At 49.5% G+C, this 18,847-nt stretch overlaps 9 protein-coding genes across 9 annotated transcripts; 2 read left to right on the top strand and 7 right to left on the bottom strand.

Moving 5' to 3' along the window:
• Window positions 1-1,562: 1,562 nt before the first annotated feature.
• N7478_003535 (uncharacterized protein) lies at window positions 1,563-2,750 on the top strand (the record flags this gene model as incomplete). The annotated part of the gene is made up of 2 exons (XM_056919749.1): window positions 1,563-2,328; window positions 2,386-2,750. The coding sequence occupies 2 exons, from the start codon at window positions 1,563-1,565 to the stop codon at window positions 2,748-2,750; spliced, it is 1,131 nt and encodes a 376-aa protein (XP_056782907.1).
• A 683-nt stretch (window positions 2,751-3,433) lies between these two features.
• On the bottom strand, window positions 3,434-4,148 carry N7478_003534 (putative secretory component protein shr3; the record flags this gene model as incomplete). The annotated part of the gene is made up of 2 exons (XM_056919748.1): window positions 3,434-3,987; window positions 4,103-4,148. The coding sequence occupies 2 exons, from the start codon at window positions 4,146-4,148 to the stop codon at window positions 3,434-3,436; spliced, it is 600 nt and encodes a 199-aa protein (XP_056782906.1).
• Window positions 4,149-4,627: 479 nt separating this feature from the next.
• rim8 (pH response protein PalF) lies at window positions 4,628-6,959 on the bottom strand (the record flags this gene model as incomplete). The annotated part of the gene is made up of 2 exons (XM_056919747.1): window positions 4,628-6,415; window positions 6,492-6,959. The coding sequence occupies 2 exons, from the start codon at window positions 6,957-6,959 to the stop codon at window positions 4,628-4,630; spliced, it is 2,256 nt and encodes a 751-aa protein (XP_056782905.1).
• A 1,355-nt stretch (window positions 6,960-8,314) lies between these two features.
• Window positions 8,315-9,152, bottom strand: N7478_003532 (putative GAJ protein; the record flags this gene model as incomplete). Its single annotated transcript, XM_056919746.1, has 2 exons — window positions 8,315-9,031; window positions 9,150-9,152. 2 exons carry the CDS (start codon window positions 9,150-9,152, stop codon window positions 8,315-8,317), a joined length of 720 nt encoding a protein of 239 aa, XP_056782904.1.
• Window positions 9,153-10,075: 923 nt separating this feature from the next.
• Window positions 10,076-10,796, bottom strand: N7478_003531 (uncharacterized protein; the record flags this gene model as incomplete). The annotated part of the gene is made up of 2 exons (XM_056919745.1): window positions 10,076-10,695; window positions 10,769-10,796. 2 exons carry the CDS (start codon window positions 10,794-10,796, stop codon window positions 10,076-10,078), a joined length of 648 nt encoding a protein of 215 aa, XP_056782903.1.
• Window positions 10,797-11,131: 335 nt separating this feature from the next.
• On the top strand, window positions 11,132-12,660 carry N7478_003530 (WD repeat protein; the record flags this gene model as incomplete). Its single annotated transcript, XM_056919744.1, has 2 exons — window positions 11,132-11,385; window positions 11,442-12,660. 2 exons carry the CDS (start codon window positions 11,132-11,134, stop codon window positions 12,658-12,660), a joined length of 1,473 nt encoding a protein of 490 aa, XP_056782902.1.
• A 260-nt stretch (window positions 12,661-12,920) lies between these two features.
• On the bottom strand, window positions 12,921-13,489 carry N7478_003529 (uncharacterized protein; the record flags this gene model as incomplete). The annotated part of the gene is made up of 2 exons (XM_056919743.1): window positions 12,921-12,947; window positions 13,058-13,489. The coding sequence occupies 2 exons, from the start codon at window positions 13,487-13,489 to the stop codon at window positions 12,921-12,923; spliced, it is 459 nt and encodes a 152-aa protein (XP_056782901.1).
• An 847-nt stretch (window positions 13,490-14,336) lies between these two features.
• CweA (uncharacterized protein) lies at window positions 14,337-16,518 on the bottom strand (the record flags this gene model as incomplete). Its single annotated transcript, XM_056919742.1, has 2 exons — window positions 14,337-16,388; window positions 16,435-16,518. The coding sequence occupies 2 exons, from the start codon at window positions 16,516-16,518 to the stop codon at window positions 14,337-14,339; spliced, it is 2,136 nt and encodes a 711-aa protein (XP_056782900.1).
• A 1,629-nt stretch (window positions 16,519-18,147) lies between these two features.
• N7478_003527 (uncharacterized protein) lies at window positions 18,148-18,666 on the bottom strand (the record flags this gene model as incomplete). The annotated part of the gene is made up of 1 exon (XM_056919741.1): window positions 18,148-18,666. The coding sequence occupies one exon, from the start codon at window positions 18,664-18,666 to the stop codon at window positions 18,148-18,150; it is 519 nt and encodes a 172-aa protein (XP_056782899.1).
• Window positions 18,667-18,847: the final 181 nt, after the last annotated feature.

Here is an 18,847-nt window from a genome sequence, read left to right as displayed (position 1 = left end):
CGATGTTGCTAAGATTAGCAACTTTCGAATGAAGATGCTATTCATAACAACAACAATGCCGCCGCCTTAGACCCGGTACATGCTTTAGCTTCCAATATCAGATCACCGCGCTTCTCAATTGACCAATTGTAAGCTCGATAGACATTTCATCGTGGTACCCTTAGAGAAAATGATCAGCTTGCCGCATCTTTTTCTCCCTCAAGATTGTAATTCTAACCTTCCCTGTACCTAAACCGTGTGATCACTCCACAACTCTCGGCCAATCTCTTTTGAAGCTATTCAAGTCTACATTGTTTTCTATTCTAAATTTATCTTCGATACGTCTGTCTCGTCAACTGAAGGGCATCTTCATGATTTCGGTATGATACAGTACAATACTCTGCCTTTTCAAACCAAACAACTTGTCTGTATGAGAATATTTTGAAGATACTGATCTAAATTAAGAGTACGATCTGCAATATCATTTACTATTTCACTTCCATGAGACGCAATGCAATCGACAACTCCAGTTTTGATGAGTTCCTGAAACAGTGGACTGAGGTGCTACCTCCGGCACTGACATGTCGGCTCGCTCTGAACGCTTCGCTTCATATATGGTCAACTCTTCTACAAAGGTGGACCGCGACCGCTCTATTCGATGCTTGATTGCAATTTATTCTGCTCTTCATCTGAAAGCTTCAATCGGCTTGACGTCCATCTACATTTCTTCTTGACTGTACAAACTGTCTTCGAAGCAAGACCCTATATTTTGCATTCAACTTTTTGATATGCCTACGGAAGGTCATTGAGAATGTCATCATTATACATATTGCCACCCAGGGCCTAAGAGCTAACATTGGTCAGTAGACTTTATAAATAGCAGTGACTCATGCATGAGGTGCGGGGTCTATCACATTTGCGCTCCAAGCCATGTGTGAACGGGGATAGCCGAAAGAACTTGAATGTGCCCCTGGACTATTTTAAAATATTCGATCATATGTGAGCCTTTGACCAAGAATTATTTGAAACGCCTGAAGGCCGATGAAAGTGATCCATAGGAATCGAGCAAACACCTTGAAGCTTCCCAGGTTGAAGGACGCAGAAAGGAGGCCAATGTGCATGCAAGACGGGAGGGGCACTCATTTTTGATGTTCTATATTTAGAGGCGGGGTTTATACACAATACGTTGGCGATGGGACTGACTGATCGTCCCTTTTCTAGGATCCCTGTTGGCTTCAGCCAACAAATTAGCCGTAGTAAAAGCACTGGAACTTGGTGGAAATTGCCTAGTCTTTCAACCTAAGCGTAAGAGGAATAATTAGAATAATGCACACGGAGGCACACAATCCCGTGATCGGCCCGTGTCCCTCGAATCTCCCCTCTCAGCAAACGCTGTGCATTCCCTCCTCTCATACCACTTAGCCTCCTTAGCCGTCTCTACGTGGTCTTTCAGTGCATCATCCTGAGATCCGTAAATCGGTGCGTCATCCGAATCAGGCTTCAAGTACCCAACTTTCGGCAATCCGTGCGCCCCCAAACCGTCCGAGATTCTTTTTTTATCATCCCGCCCGGTCTACATCAACATGGCCCAAGCCCCGCCCACCTTTACGCCGGATAGCGAATTTGCCGAGCTTGAGACTCCTCGCGGCCCAAGGGGTGGAAGTCTATCAATTACTGCCTTAGCGCGGTTCGAATTCGAAGCTGGCAGGGGAAATGAGGGCACTAAGATTTTGATGGTGGAGTGGGAGGACGATGACCTGACCCGATCCACCGCTGACGGTTCATGGCACGTTTCATGGGAAGGGAAGACCACTGTCCTACCTGCGGATGAGCGGCCGAATGACAGCACCCGTCGCTTCTACTTCTTATTGCCGCCAAATGTCACCATTCCTCCGGTTATTAAACTATCCTATGAGCCCTCGACAAACAAGGACCCTGTTGCCACACGATCATCAAAGGCTCGTGATGCTTTGCAATTGAACCCTCTACCGGCCATCTTCCCTCCTGAGCTGGGTGCCACCGGTCGTGCGGCTGGTAAAAAGGGTGTACTCCATACAATTTGGGCAAAGAAGCGCCTGCGCGTGTTAGACGCCGAGATTCAGGATGAAGCTGAGAACAATGCCGAGGGAGTTGCACTCCACATGGCTGTCCAGGAAAAGGAATGGATCGAAGAAAACTTTGGTGTTGGAGCCCGTGCCATTGACAGCGTTGCCAGTAGTCATGACTCTGCGGCCTCGTCTACCATGTACCCAGCAACCCCGGTATCTCCTATCAGTGGGAGAAAATTGACCGACAAACTAAAAGGTCTGAAGCTACAGACAAGCGAGAGGGACTTGTCTGCAAACAGTGGTGTGTTTATCTGTTCACAATATCAAATACACACGACAGCTAACTGTGAATTATTAGCCCCGAGCTCGGCAAATCCTTTGTCGCCTCAGTCTCCTGACGTGGCTGTTTCTTCATTCAGCTCGTTCAGAAATGTTACGAATAGGCCTCTGCACTCAATGCCCACGCCTGATACAAACGCAACCCCGACTCCTAACACCCAATTCAACCCTGCTGAAGCCCGGCCCCTCAAGGCAGTGGCGCAGTTTCCTCCGGAATCTCTGCAGGAATTCCAACAAGCCAGCGACTCTGGCGGCTTCGCTTCTATGAACTCGATGGGCCCTCTCGTCCGTACTTCCAGCGCGGAATCTGGCGAAGATCTCTTCGCAAAGGCATTGAGCCCTCGTTCACCAGATTTGCCCCGGAGCCCATTCTCATTCGCTTGATCTTTCATCTACTCTATATGCGAGATATATCACATATCTCTTAACCACGCCTCATTTATTTGACGATTTGCCTTATGATTCCCCTTCTGCGATGTGACGACATATTGCATCATTTTACATACGCCACAGCCACAATCCACGAGACTTGAATTTTGCATACAAACCACATCTACATCTACATACGCATTTCACTTTCTTTTCATCCTGTCTTTGATGTTCAATTTCATATCATTCTTAGTACAAAAAATACTGACATAGTGAGCCATAGGAAACCTTGTGTACATAGACGAAGTCGGGACTAACGTCCGTCTGAATTGGTAACCTTTTTTACCTATCAACATCATGATCATTCTTGAATTTTCCCTTCTGTGTCTGTGTAACCGTGCAGTCCATCTCATTAGGTATATCCTCAGTGTCCGCGGGAGTAAATCAATATAGAGATCATGTCAATCATGAAGCAATTCCCGCTAAGGAATTATATCCTAGAAGCGTACACATCCTACTAATGCAAGACGCTATCCAGCAAATGACAGATAGAAGACAAAACCCGAAACAAGATCAGCCACCCAGCCCATTTCCATTCACCAATCCATCCCCTCACATGGCTATAATCCGCGAATATCAATCGCCGGCTCATACCCAAGAATAAAAGCTAAGCAAAAATCAAACAAAGAGCAGATAACCTAGTTCTTCTTCTTCTGACTAGCACTCTTCTTCGAGCTCTCCTCACCCTTATTCAAGTTCTCGATCTCCTGCGCATCCTTGCGCTCAGCATACCACTGTCCAGCCTGCAAAACCAAGATACCAACAAGCACAAGTGCCAAAATAGTATTACTAGCCGAGAGCACCTTGAGCGAGTCCTCGCGACCAAGGATCTGATCCCGTTCCTCGGGGGTAGAAGCAAGCTGGGAGCCGTATTGGCCTGCCGATGCAAGACGAAGACCCTTCACGATATTGGCGATGTAGACTGTTACACCGCACATGTAGAGAACGAGCGAGGCACCATCAAAGAGCATGTTAGATTCGGAGGGCTTGTAGAGTTTTGTGATTAGGCCTGCGAGACCGAGGAAGATCACGATGTGGAGGATGCGGGGGATGAGCGGTGGGCTGGCGTGGAGGAAGCGGAGATGGGCCTCGAGGTAATCATAGTGGGAGGCGGGAGTGGTAATTGTAGACCAGAGAATTGGGTAGTCGTATGGGAACATGGAGAAGATGATTCCCAGGAAGAAACATGTTGCTGGTGGTTGTTAGTTTTCCGAGGTCTCAGAGGTTTCAACGGGTTTGGGAGCTTGGTGGGTATGAGGGTGGAATGTGGTTATTTGGGCGGTTGCGCCTCGAGGAGAGTTACTCACGGCAGACGATGAGGAAGGTCGCGAAGGACCCGCTTTTGAAGGCCATTTTGAAGATGGTCTTTTGGCTGGAGATCTGGGATAGAGAGGGAGGGAGAGGAAGAAACAGGAACAGGGGGAAATGAGGTTTATCGGGTAGCGGGTGCCAAGGCGAAGGCGCGGAGATAAAGATACGCTAAGCTGAATGTCAGCCTTCGAAACAGATTGGGTCTGATAGGCGAGCGATTTTAGGTTTTTACGTACGAAGGAGTTTACGAAGGATAAGGACACAGTGTTCAAGTGTTAATTGTTTCATACACTGAATTTGTGATTATGATACAGTTGTGTTGAAGCGCCTATTAGTTCCCCAGCGCCTGGTTGTTCATAAAAGATCAAAAGTAAAAAGGTAAACAGTATGCGAGTAGTGGTATCTCCCGGACAAAAGCCTAGCCCCCAAAATGCAAAGGAAAGAAATGTACATGATGTAGAAATGTCGAAAAAATGCGTAGAAGTATCGCTGTCATGACAATAATAACAATAATGATCCTATCAACGTTGGTATCGGGGCAAGGACTCGTCTGCATGTGCCGTGCCACCGACCAATTGATCGTCCTCATCAAAGACTGGAGCACTAGGGCCCTCGCCGCCGTTGGTATCCTCGACGGGGGGTGCACTGGGCGCGCTAGCCTGCTGCATCAGCCATTGGCGCTCTTGCTCCTCTTTGTCTTCACCTGGAGCAGAAGGTTCACTCGATTCAGGAGCAGTGCCATTCACCACCACTGTCTGTAAGGATTCTGCAGACCTAACGGCATGCGGTACTGGTTCTGTATTTTGTGATGATACGTGTTGGTAGTCTTGTAGAAGGTGATCCTCTGGTATGAATGGTGCGCTTGGCGCTTCCATCTCAGTTGATGGTCCTGCTTCATCCTCGTTTGGTGGTTGGCTAGGTAGAAGGGTTTCTTCATGGCGACGAACTCGAGTCTTCTCGTCAATTGGCTCTTCTTCTTCTAGATGAGCGGGCATTGGGAATTGATGTGAGTAATCTTCAGGGTAATCCGCCCAATGCTCATCGTGGAAGCCATATTCCTCTTGATTATATTCAACAGGGCTTGGTTCGGGCCATTCTTCTCCATCGCCATTATTGACAATATGCGAAGATGTTACAGGGGCCTGAGATGATGTTGACACGGCAGTTATAGATGCCGCGTGGTCATCTGTAGAAGCCTGGCCGCGCTTAGAGTCCCGGGTTCCAACAACGACTTCAAAGGCCACTGAGATGACGCCTTTCTCTCTGCGCACTTTATCAGTATCAAGTATGTTTCCGCCCCAGTTGGCTGTGATGGCGCTGCCATTGGCGTCGGCCGGATTCAAAATTTGTCCACTAGGCGAAAACGTACTGCCACCTGAGACCATATTGAATCGAGGAAGGAATCGATCGGGTGAAGTAATTTTGCCACGTAGATCGACCACGACCTCTACGTGGTAACGAAAATTGATCATGGCACCAGGCACATGGGTGATGGTGGGGAATGCATCTTCCGGGACTCGAATGGAGGTTTTAATGACAGCAGTCAAGGTCGTAGGGTCTACAATCAACGGAGCAAATGATTGTGATAAATCCTTCCGAAAGGTGCTGGTCGTACGAGTAGTACCAAGAGTCAGCCCGCCAAGTCCTGTGCGAGAACGTGGATAGACATCCTCATAGATTGGCTTTTTTCCATTGGACTGAGTTCCAATGGGGATAGAAGGATGAAGATCGATGCGGCCCTGCCGATAGAAAGTAATGATGATGCCGTGCGCACTGCGCACCTGTTTGCAATGGTTGATGGTGACCTTGATTGGTAATGTATCGCCTGGCAGCACACCTGCGCGTAGGACCTCCGTCTTGGCCACAATTGTTTTATCGGCGATAGAAGGGGTCGCGCTGCGACCTTCGCTATTTCTTCCTCCCGTACTTGTCGATGAGCTGGGGTCACTCACGATCTGGAAACTTTGGCTGCTATTACTGGGTCGACTCGAGGTGCTGACATTACTCGGAGAAGGACTCAGTGGAGGTCTGTTTTCCACGGATGCGGCGACACCGCTGGTGGGGGTATCTATAGAGGATGTATCGGGGCAAGCAGTGGCATCTGAGGCTGATGATTTCGATTTCGATTTGCCTTTTGAACGTTTGGAGACCGGCTCAAGCGTGACAATTCGGGCTTTGGGGGCAGGGAACGGAGCAATATCGATGTTTTCGAGGAGGTTGATGCGCCTTCGGCAGGTGAGTGTAGGATTGATGGTGGTCGGTCGGGTTAATGTAGATGTGAGCGCATAGGAAATAGTGCCTCGTTCAAACTAGTAGGGAAGATAATCATTAGCGGATGACTCGAGACGAAGTTGCGTAACGCCGGAGTTTAAAACCACTACTCACATTGAGGCTACTGGGTAGAGCATATGGAGGGAGGGTCATCTCAAATCGGAATTTATAGATGCCCTCCTTGAGACGCCCCTCACCACAGAGAACGATCTCGTCCTCGAACAAGGTCGACAAGCCATTACCCATGTACTCGGCGCCTCTTCTACCCCGCCCGGGGCCAATAAATCCAATATCCGCATTCGTTTCCCCCGCTGGCATTGCGTTCTTAAAGACCTTGACGTAGCCATGGAGACAGATGACGATATGGGTGATGCGAATGGGTCGTACAACGGTCACAAGGACAGTACCTTTGATGGTGTCCCCCGGGAAGTACGAGCGCCAAGGGTCATCAGGGTCGATGTAGAAGTCGGTTATGCTTCGATTCCTTTGGCCGAGAGGGGAACGGAACTTGGAGAAGAACGAGTTGCGATTCCGACTGACCGGCGGGGTGGAGGTCTGGGGAGTAGGAGGGTTGGAGGACATGACACGCAGCCGCGACTTTCTGCCTCCATACAAGATGGCGGGGCTGGCGAATTGGAGAGAGGAAATATGTCGGGGAGGAAGACCCAGTGGGCCACGCGAGGAGAGACAGGGATCGTCGAGAAGAGTGGCGGGCCTATTATAATTTATAACGCTAAAGGAAGATTGGGGGTCGAGGAAGTTGGGGCGATTCGAGTAAACCCGTTAAGGCCTACGTTAGGCCACACCGATGTGAGGCGACACGTCGAACGGTAAATTGACCAGGGCGTAGTCAATAGACGCGGTCCGATTCCAAACGTCACGGTATGTATCCAAGCGTACACACGCCCAAGAGAGATCCCCGAGGTCCAGAGGGCAGGAATGGGGGGAGTTATGATCGAGAACCACCGAACAACATTGTTTCTCGGCTAACAGAGGCGCAAATGACGCGGGGGGGGGGGGGGGGGGGCAAGATTATTGGAAGTTTGAGTCGTTTGTAATGTTGTAGGGGTTCGAGCTGGATTAAGGTGCTTGGTAATCTCGCTTGTTGTCGGTGGAAGTTCAAGTGAAGAGGGCGTGGTGGTTGCGGCTAACTTCTGACTCTGGGGGCAGGAGAGGGGGCCAAAAGGGATGCGACACGAGAGGCAGTGCGGAACAACGGCGCAAAATCTATGGCATCAAACTTGAATGTACAAGCACTGGGTTGAATAGATGATTAAAGAAGAGAAGGACCGGAGGAGGAGTGGGAAAAGGGAGAGGAGTTTCAATGATAAGGCGGAGAAGGTCAAGAAGTTCAAGTTGGTGCCAGGGATTGGGGAACAAGTCAAGCTTCGCGGCATCGCGACTAGTGTAGGGGACCTCCATGGACACTAGTTTAGTCAAATGTCTGTCGGCTTTTTCTTCTTTTTCTCTTCTTTTTTTCTTTTCTTTTTTTTCCCCTATCTCATTTTACTTTTCTTTTTTTATGCATATTAGAAATGATACAGCTATTTTATCTTTATTTAATCCACCAATATTGACGGGTTATCATGTTTCACCCTGGCACTAGTGAAGCTTGTGTTAGGATCTGCTGGGAAAACCACATACAACCCCCAGGCCAAGCTTTTTTCTCGCCGTGATATGGCGCGGGATGGGGTTCGATCCGGTTCTACATAGGGCCTTCGTATGCGAATGGATACCTTGAAACGCCAGTCGGGTTTGTTATACGTAACGTTCGGTTGTAAATTGGGGTAGATTTTATCCATAAAAGTGGATGTACCCATCTTGTTCTGGTTATAATAAGGTTAATAATATGTAAGACACGCAGGAAATCATGAAAAAGATGGGACCCTGCAACAGGAACAAGAGAGAAAGATCAGCCCTTTTTCAATCCAGTTCAATCACAGTTCTCGTAAACTTCCATCCACATACTCGTCCCCATAACATTCACGCAGTACCGCTGCGACAATTTCCTTATCGCCACCAGCCAATTCACGCAGATGCTGCTCGAGGACATACAGGTTATCCGTCCATTGTAATGCTTGCTGCCTAAACTCCGCTAGCTCCCTCCGAAGCTGCATCCCACTCTTCTGGCACACCGAGTCGCCCAACCCCGTCTCTGCTACCCGAAGCCGATGCACCTCCGCTTCAAGACCGTTTCTAACATCCAATAGATTCTTCCGCAGTGCATCAATCCCAGTCTGAGCGGTCTCGATGCTACCTTCGAGATTCGTAGTACTTGTAGCCATTGTAGCAGTCCCCATCGCTTCAGCCTCGTCTTCTTTTCGTCGCGTAGTCTCAGCGGCCAACGCCGCTACTAGCTCGGTATGTGATTTCCGCGCTTTCTCCACTTCCGTCTGCACCCGATTCAACTGGTGTTCCCGTTCAAGCTTTGCGTCACTTCCGAAGCTCCAGTACCAGTTCCCACTGCCGATCTTCTCAACCCGAATAAGGTTCTCATCTGTGAGGGCTTGGATAAATTCTTTGACCTGAATACTATTAATCGAGGCCACACTAGGGAGAATCTTCTCTAGATCCTTGAGCGTGTAACAGGTCCCCGTTGTTTGGAGGTGAGTCACAATAAGTGTTTGCTTATCTGCTTTCGAAAGCTTGGGGGGCTGGCAATTTCAATAGTAGACAAAAAATGTCCAGATGACGCGTCAGTTATACGTCGTCCCATAGTAAACCATACCAAGTAATTTCTGCACAATGTATTAAAGGACGTGGGCCACGTACCATGATGCCGTAGGATGGGGCCCAGCGGCCCACTCAAACCTCTTTGATAGCGGGTTGGCCTGGGTCAGGATCAATGGAGATTAGCCGCAAGAGAAGCCTTGCCCTTTCAGGATAGATTCACACGTGGTGGAGGAAAGCCAAGTTTCTTGTGGTATTGAAGTGAAGTGAAGGTTTGTCTTCTTTGGGGAATAAGGCAAACGTTACAAACTATCACGTTTAAAAGCTTGTTTACTTTAATTACTCTTGAAGCTCACTTGGACATTTTACTTCCTAATAAAGACTAATTTAGTTTACTTGCAGTTAAAACGCCCCCTCATTGATAATTGTATCAGATTGATTTCCTTCCCGGGTCTGATTTTTTGTGTCTCCTCAAACAAATCTAATGTCAGATAATACATCTCACATTGCAGGTGTTTTTGATGAGCACCTAGATCATGCTAACACTACACAACCTTGGAATAAATATGGCCCATAGTCTTCAGATGTCTGTAGGCAGTATCGCCGCTCTTTCACTTGAGCTAGCTGAATGCAGCGCCTCGATTAAAGCCTGCCAAAGCGTTCCTTATCAAGAATGGCCATTATGTGGTCGAATCTCTATTAGAGGAGAATGTTCTCGGCAGGGGACAGTGGTGGCGGGCCAGTCATTGCCAGAGAAGAAGAGTGGCATCGGAGGCAGTAGTAGACAGGGTAGACATTGGCTATTCCACGCCCATGAGCTGAGACTGGGCTCGACAACACGGTCAATATTTTCTCTTGAAAAAACTGTCGCCGTGTAGAAAGCACCCAAAAGTCCGAGCGCCCATGGCCTCATCTCATCCTTCATGGCGCGAGTGGAGTCGTAGATATCAACATGGTATGCAATAAAGCCAAGGTCGCAAAGTAGGACAGCTGCGTGGTCTTTAGGTTCCATACGATAACCAGGTGAATCATTTATACTTCTTCTTTTTCTTTGGAGATTCTGCTTCCTGCGTACCACCTTCTCTCGTAGATACAGACTCCGAAATCGACCTTCTGTGTCGTTTAGACGTCTGGCGCATGACCTCCTCGTGGTGATGCAAGTCGGTAGGACCTCCGTTGACCCTCGGTTTGAATCTTTGCTTCGCTTTTTTTCTCAAGCCGGCAAGTGCATCCTGTTGGATGCTCTCTTCCTCATCGATCCATTGTTCTTCCGTAAGGACCAGGTCTCCAGTTTCTCCGAGCCCCTCGGTCGCCAATTCCTCCATTAAAATCCCAACCGCAAGTAAGGCCGACTCATCCATACTGTGGAAGTTATGTTTTGAATTTTCGGGCAATTGTGTGTAAAACTCGGATGCGTAGGAGTGGATGGCAGTTAAAAGCTCTGAGTTCGGGAGTGGACGATCGGCAGGGAGTTTCTCGTGAGCGAAGTATGAATTGGTTTCTAAACCGTTCAGTTTCCTGACGTATTCTCGGTTCACCCGATGAAGAACTTCCTCCGGGTGGAGAGCGCGGGCGCCTGAGGATTCTGTATCGCGGTACTTCGACGTAAATGTGTTTCCTGAATGCAGTCCCCTATTATTGACGCGACCTGCGATTGTCAGAGAGATGTTCACAGTAACGCCTCTGAAAGGGTCAGAGTCACTTGGCTCACGCAAACATACCGGCAACAACATCGTATACACTGGCCATACGTCTTGTAGGTACCGAGGTTTTGGTTTCCTGGGAGTCTGGGAGATCAAATCTCACTCGGGGGCCTGGGGATTTTGAATTTTCATTGGTAAATTCACGAGGGTCCCTTGAAGGATCTCTGGACATATATCCTTCACTATCGCCATAGAAAGACATGGTGCCAAAGTCCCCGCCTCGCGAAGGTGAGCAGTGACTTGTGACGGTTCGATTTCACCAAAACTAAATGCGCCGGCACAACCTTAGTCCGATGAGGTCACTGCGCTTATCGTCTTCCCCGGATGTTTCCTCTTTGCTCTTTATACTCTCTATGGGTGGGCAACAACGCAGATGAATGAATGAATTCCTATCTTCTCAACAGAGCCCTCGGTTCTATTGCTCCCAACACATTCCATGTCGCCCAGACTACCCGACTAGTGCACAATCTTGAGCCCGCGCCGGGGATTCGATTCTCAAATCGCAAAACCGCCCTACGGCCCCAACTTCGAAATGATGCAGATTTGGACGAGGAATCGGAACCTACAGAAGATGAGACGTTTGCACATAAAGCTGGAGTAAAGTGTCTTGCGATAGATCAGTTTGAAGGCCGATAGTATGCAATCCGTCCCACGACTTGCACATTACGCTCAAATTGACAAAAGATGGCAGTATGGTATCTGGAGGTGCCGATCCCTCGATACACCTCTGGGACCTAGAAAGCAGAGGATCAGAACTTGACCACATTCACCGGTCATGCGCATCGATTAGCAAGTCGTCCCATCCGGATGCGCATACCCATGCGATTACTTCTCTATCCATATATCCCTTCGATCCCGAACCGTCGACGATCTTCTCCACGGCCCACGATGGTTCATTGAAGCTCTCAGCACTACAGTCCCCAGCCATTACACCGGTACATACCTTCAAGCTCGATTGCACACCTTATGCACACTCGTTCTCCTCTCAACCCGGCTCCACTCTGTTGGTTGCTGTCGCTACGTCCGAACGAGCTGTACGACTAGTTGATCTGCGATCGGGTCTCGCAGCCCACGGACTTCCAGGACACACTGGTGCTGTGTTATCGGTGGATTGGGCCCCGCACCGACCGTATCTTCTCGCCTCGGGGTCAGTAGATAACAAAGTGATTATCTTTGACGTTCGCCGTGGCGGTCATAACTCGGCCATTGCGAGCTTGGATATGGATGATCCCACGGGCTTGGTTGATCCAGGCTCAACAGACTCGCCTTCAACGCCTCACGAGGCCAGGCCAGCTTTCTCACGGAACGCTCGTGCTCACAATGGAGCTGTTACCGGTGTTCGGTGGACCTCCAATGGTTCACATCTAGTCACAGCAGGCCAAGATTCGCGAATCAGGGTTTGGGATGCAGGGACTGGTGCAAACACTTTAGCTCATTTTGGTCCTCGTGTCCGAAACTCAACCTCATCGCATTTATCGGAGCGCGCTCCGCTTGTTATTCCGAAAGGAACAATGACGCCGGGTCACGAGACTCTTTTGTGGCCGAACTTCCACGAGCAAGATGACCGCGGCGAGATATTCATGTTTGAGCTTCGCGAGGGTACATTTGTCAAACGAATGAAAGTCCCGGGTCTGGCGACTGGTTATCAAGGTCGTGTTAGATCTAGTGCGCTGAGTGCTGCTCGCATCAATGATTTAGTGTGGCGTGGGAATGGAGCATCTGGAGAAGGCTTGGAATTATTCTCTGCGCATGGAGATGGAACCATTCGCACTTGGGTATCTCGTGAACCTGATGGAGAACCCACAGAAGCCGAGGAGACGGCGCTTATAGATCGCAAGAGAAAGCGAGATGTTTTGGATGAAATCTATCAGGGATTTATTGGGTCTGAATCAACGAATGTGTTCACTTGATTCTCCACACCCCAATGCGAATGCAGTATTGGACTGACGCTACGAATGAGACTCGAGCCACTTGAATGACGACATATAAATCATAATCAATCATATCATATCTCATGTTAAATAGACATATACATGTACAGCCACCAGGGCTGAAAGCTTCCAAAAACCATCAACCTTGAATCCCTCCTATTACATGCCAGTAACTCCGGTCAAATTCGCACCCAAACGCCTCGATAATCAACTCGCACTGAATTTTATGAGAAGGGCCATTAATAGGAAGACTCGAGCCCAAAAAACTGTATATCATGACGAAGTTAGTATAATCCAGAAGTTTTCTCCACGCAGACAATCTGTAGAATGCACGAGAACCTTGGAAGAAAGGTGGGAATAAATCAATCTCTCGTACCTGGTTGACACCAATTTTTCCATCCTTCGCTGTTTTATCAAGCTCATTGTCACCAACGAATTGGTCGAATTCACTCCGGCTCATCCTTCTATTCTTCGTATTCCGAGTGTCTGTCGATCCACCAAGGAGATCGGTCCCCAAATAATTGTGCTTAGATTCAACAGAGGCAGGTATGGACTCGCCGGTTGGAGTGATGGCCTCGTCTGACTTCCCTCGGTCATACGTTGATCGAGGAATCTCAGCTCTTTTACTATCCGTTGAGGCGGAATTAGACTGTCCAATGTTGAAGCCAAAGTAGTCGTTACGTTGTTCAGGGCGTGGAACAGATGGTATGGCATTCTGTTTGCTGGTGTCATTGGGAATGGTGGTTCCGTTAGGAGGCATCTGGGCAATAGAGCCTCCCGCGTGGGGATGTGATTGATGGGGGCCCATTTTGTGTATCTTTGTTTATTTATGAGAAAGAGGAAGATGTTGTGATAGTGTAGAAAGTTAAGTGTATGTGTTGATAGTGGTCAATCAAAATGACAGGTTATGAGAGAATAAGACGAAGATATTGTGAAAGAGTTAAAATCCAGAGCAAGACAGTAATCAGGGGAGGTGGTTTATATGTTTATGCCCATATGCTATGTAATCCTAATGTATACACTAAATAGGTAGGTAGTTGATGTCACGGGTCTTGGCCGCCTAGTATAGATGATGAATCGATGATATCACCGCCCGGTCGTTCGGTGGCCCATAGCAAACTTCTGGAAGCTCAGCCGCCCGTTAGAATACGTGTAAAGATCTATCAAGGAAATACGAGCGAGATCGTGGCAGTGCATTTGGGGTTCTAATTGGTGGAAACCCAGACATCATCCGAAACGAACAAGTTCAAAGTGGGTATGACGAAACCAGTTTGCAGCGACGATCGCTAAGTGGCCGATCCTTGTGGGGGAAACGCAACTTAATCCAGTTGCTCGGGTCATTTTTTATAACCTGACTTGTTTGTCAACACCAGTGGCTAGACAGGGATAGAAGAAATAAACCTTGTCTAGCCTTCGGCTAAGTTGCTAAGTTAAAGGCGTAGGTTTTGCCAAGAGGTAGAATTTTATGGTACGAGAGGTCAAGGAACAACGATCTAGGTTTGCAGATACGAGGTGGAAATTTCTTGTTATGCAACAGTTTTCGACATTAGGCAAGAATGAATTGAGGCAGAGATACATGTTATAGGAAAGGTAGAATGATAAAGTATAGTAAGAAAAAATTAAAGATTGACATGGCGTTGATCGTGCCAAGAGGCTTACAGGACGAAGGCAAGAACACCAACAACGGCAGCGGCAGCGGAAACCAAGCCACCGGAGACGCGGGTGGCGGCACCAGTGAACATGGGGCTGTTGGAGGAAGGAGAAGCGGATGCGCCGGGCATGTTGCTACGGTCTGGGGAGACACCGCTGGGAACATTAACGCCGTGGCTGGCAGATGGGGTGGCCATAGAGTACATGGCGCTGGATGAAGGGGTGGCCATGGGAACGTGAACAGGGATCATGGAGTACGCTGCGGCAGAGGAGCTAGCAGGAGCCTGGTACTTGTAGTTGTAGCTCTCGTAAGGAGCGTATGAGGAAGAAGCTGGGGCGGAAGCATAGGCAACCTGGGATCCATAGACAGCAGACGACAGGATCTTGGGGGCAGCACCGGACTCCATGGGGACAGCAGACATGGGAATGGCGCTGGTCTGAACAACTTGAGAGACAACAGGGGCCTGCTTGTAGACAGTCTCGGTAGCCTGGACCTGCTTGTACTGAGTCTTGGTCACGGTGCGGACGACCTCGTGGACCTCAGCGGAGCAGTGGGGAGCCGCCTCCTGCTCATCACGGTGAGTGGGAGGAGCGGGAGCAGACTCCTGGTGGTTGGTCTCAGCAACGATGATGGGGTTTCCAGCAGCGTGCTGTTGGGCCTGGTAGGTCATCCAAGGCATCTGAGGGACCTCTTCGTGAGCAGTCTCAACTGGAACCTCATGGACGGGGACCTCATGGACTTCGTGGATAGGCCATGCGGGAGGGTGCACGGTTGTGGTGTCGAGCTTGATAGCATGGTTGTCCTGGTGGTCTTCGTTGACGTTGCTGTCAACACCCACATTGGTGCTGGCATCGAAGTCGCCGCCAGAATCATCACCAGAAGGACCACCCATAGCAGTACCGCCAGCAATGACAGGTGGGTCCTCATCGTCACCGTCGCTCTCGGCATCGCGGTCAGAAGAGTCAGGGGAGTACGCACGACGGAAAGGAGCATCGCCCTCGGGGATGACCGGACCAGGACCTCCGAAGGGAGCAACGGGGGCAGGTGGGTAGACATCGGTGTGCTTCAGATCGACAGAGTGGTCATCATCGTACGATTCATTGACCGCGGTGTCAGTATCGATGGTGATGGGCATGTTGAATTCCTGACCGCCATCATCACCGGATGGTCCACCCATTGCGGTGCCGCCGCCCTCGTGAGGGCGTAAACTACGCTTGAAGGGGTGACCAAATGGCGGGTGAACGAATGGGGGAGGAGGGGGGTAGATGTCCTTGTGCTTAATATCAACGGAGTGGTCATCCTTGCTGTGCTCGTTCACACTGCTGTGGATATTCGCCGTCTTGCCAAAGTTCAAGTTTCCGTCATCATCGTCACCAGAAGGACCACCCATTGCCGTACCACCGCTGATGACAGGACCAGGGAAGCCGTGAGAGTGACCACCGCCACCTGGACCTCCCATGGCAGTCCCACCGGGAGAGAAGCGCTTGGTAAAAGCAGTGGCAGGGACATGGAAATGGTCAGGAGATGCACCATGGCTCTCACGGAAACCACCGGGAGGTCCAGCGAAAGGGGGGTGTACAGGAGCCTCGATGATAGGAGGTGGGTGAATGTTCTTGTTCTTGATGGCAATTGAGTGGTCGTCCTTGTTGTACTCGTTGACATCAGTGTGGAAGTTGCCAGTGATAGGCATGTTGAAGCTCTGGCCCTCATCGTTACCAGAAGGACCGCCACCCGCTGTACCACCGGAAGGCCAGTGACGCTTGGGGAAAGGACCAGCTCCAGGTCCCAAAGCAGGTCCGAAGGGACCGGCACCTGGGCCAAAAGCAGAGCCATGGGGAGGTGGGGGAGGGGGGTGGATGTCCTTGTTCTTGATGTTGACGGAGTGGTCGTCCTTGCTGAACTCATTCACGTTGGAATGTGTGTTCACATCAGCGGCGTAAGGTGTCTTGAAAGAACCATCACCATCGTTGCCAGAGGGTCCACCCATAGCAGTGCCTCCGAAATGGGGCTCAAGGCCAGCAGTGCGGCGTTGATGGAAGTTGTTCTGGCCCATCTCCTGTAGCCATTGTCAGCATCGGGGTTTGTTTATATGGTTGGTTGACACTTACCATGCCAGGCTCCATTGCCTGCACCTGCACAGCAGCCACAAGCAGGGCAAGAGGAATACCACCAACGAAACCCTTCATCTTGATAGTGTATTTGATAGAATATTACTGTGAAGGGTAATTGTATTCGAGAACTCCAAACTCGTGAAAAAAAGAGTGACTGGGATCAAAAGTTACGAGAGATGAAAAGAGTGGCACGATTAATTGATTCCCTTGAGGCAAGCTGGAACAATTCAATCGCCCGGGTGAGGTGCTGAATAGCTCTTTAGTATTCCTTGACTGGCATGGTCACCAGGCATCTCCTGCATGGCAGGAATGTGTATCCTCTGGCAGTGACCGGGCGGGAGATGTTGACCAAGAAACCATCCTGGATCAGAATGTTGGCGAGAATGGACAAACGTCATCTTCTCGGTTCATCGCAGTAAACAAGCCTGTGATGTGGGTGTTAGGAGGGTAGTGCCGGACATTCCAAAACCTCCTCGGAGGGATGGATCATCAGGGGATCGGTATTCACGAGGGGAAACTCGGGCCAACCATTAGCTCTCCTGCTCAAATTTTATTGACTATTCAAGGAATATTGCAGCCCTTGCCCGTGAATAGTCGAACAACATGTAGTAGCATGACGTTACGGAGCTGACTATTATTGCTGCTGCAGGGGCCTCGAAGATCATTTGAGGTGGAACCCGCCGCATTACATGAAGGAGATTCCGCGCTGAAACCTCACGTTTTGGCAACAGTCGTGACAAGACATTCCGCATGAGGTCAAGAACCTCAGCTTAATTTTAAGCTTGTTGGTACCCATGTTTATGGTCAGGAAATCCCATGGTGCGAAAATCATGCGGTGAGCCGTAATCAATTTGCAAATTTTACGGCTCAACAGTTGATCCCTACAACAGCCAAGGCCTATAAACCTTGCGGTTTACAGAACTACGACAGCAAATGCTGACATGCTACGATCACTTGTAATGTGTGGTACTAACTACCAACACATATGCTAATTGAGTGAAAAGGGATGTATCCCGTCTTCGACATTCCAATCCCATCGCCCTCACTGAAGAGGACACTAACGGGAAACGAACTTCCTATCGAGGATAATTAATCTCCAGAGCCGATCAGTCCCGAAGGACCGAAGGCAACACATTGCCGTGAAAGGCGTCTTGAAGACAGGACAATGGTCGTGGCAGGCTCTGTTGCTTTTTTTCGATGAAGAAAAGAAATCTGAGTCTGAGAATTTTTCGCGCCTTTTTGTAGGTGTGGTGGATCACGTGCCCGGCCCGTTGTTTCTCCCGTTGTGGACTCAAGTGTGGATACCTTCATTACGTTTAGAACACTTTAGATTCATTTCGAACCATTTTTTACAAAAGGAACCAGGATATTTTGATAATCATGCAGTTGATTTACCCACTGCATCGGCAAAATGTACAATGAGAGTGTGCAATCGCCAAGTTGCCTACCACAAGGGGGACGGGTCGACGAACAGGAATTCACCATCATAGGGATAACACAAAACTCCATGTCTGGAGCACAAATATAAGGATAGACAATGAGGGACGACAACTTCCTATGATAAAGCTCCGGGCCCCGAAAGATGATCCAGCGATCCAATCAATCCGAAGTCTATGTTGCTGGGATCATGCTCTTTCTCTTTGATCATCAGCCTCGCTTCGTCTGCAGCAAAAATTCGTCACGGTGGACTCACCTATCAATCAATTAACCTCCAAGAGTTGTCTTTGAACTGCTAGCTCTCCAAGCTGCACCTCCAACGGCAGCCGTAATCCCAAGTGCAATGGCAATCATGCTTCCAACAGTCACAACAGCGATGATAATCTTTAGTGTCATTCGCTGCCGAGTACTCAGCGAGTGCATACATGATCTTGGTGGATTGGCGCCTTCCCATAACTTTGAGCGCTGGGGGCTATCATTGCGACACATGTATGGTCCTGCATTCTCGATGTCCCGCAACTGACTTCGATCGCGATTGGCTGTCTTGGTTTCGAATGTCAACTGCTCGTAGGAGATTGTAGGCGAGCCATGGGAGTAGAAGGGCGAGTACGGCTTGGCGCCGATCGTGGGGTCAAATTCCGGTATTCGGTTGTGCTCCAGGACGGGAGTAGATTGAATGGAAGTAGGTGGTGACTGAAACCTCGGCGTTGATGAATTCTTATCGTCGTTGCTCTTGATGGACGCGGCCACCTGAGCCCCAATCACCCCAAGCCCATGCAGACTCATCTCGCTGTCCTCGTATGTCGTGTAGGCGAGGCGCAGCTAGGTCGGTCACGTCGGATGAGCAATGACGGCGACCTCTTTGATTTCGAGAAGAGTAGCGACCTCGAGGGCGAGCACCTACACTATGTTGCAGCAGGTTGTGGGCTGGGGGTATCGTTTAATGAATAATCTGGGGATGTGGGTT

This window comes from Penicillium angulare (genome assembly GCF_028827245.1).
Source record: "Penicillium angulare strain IBT 27051 chromosome Unknown utg000003l_segment0_segment0, whole genome shotgun sequence".
In the NCBI taxonomy this organism is placed as follows: Eukaryota; Fungi; Ascomycota; class Eurotiomycetes; order Eurotiales; family Aspergillaceae; genus Penicillium; species Penicillium angulare.
Note: the sequence above shows the minus strand (reverse complement) of the source record. Positions and strands in the feature narration are given on the sequence as shown.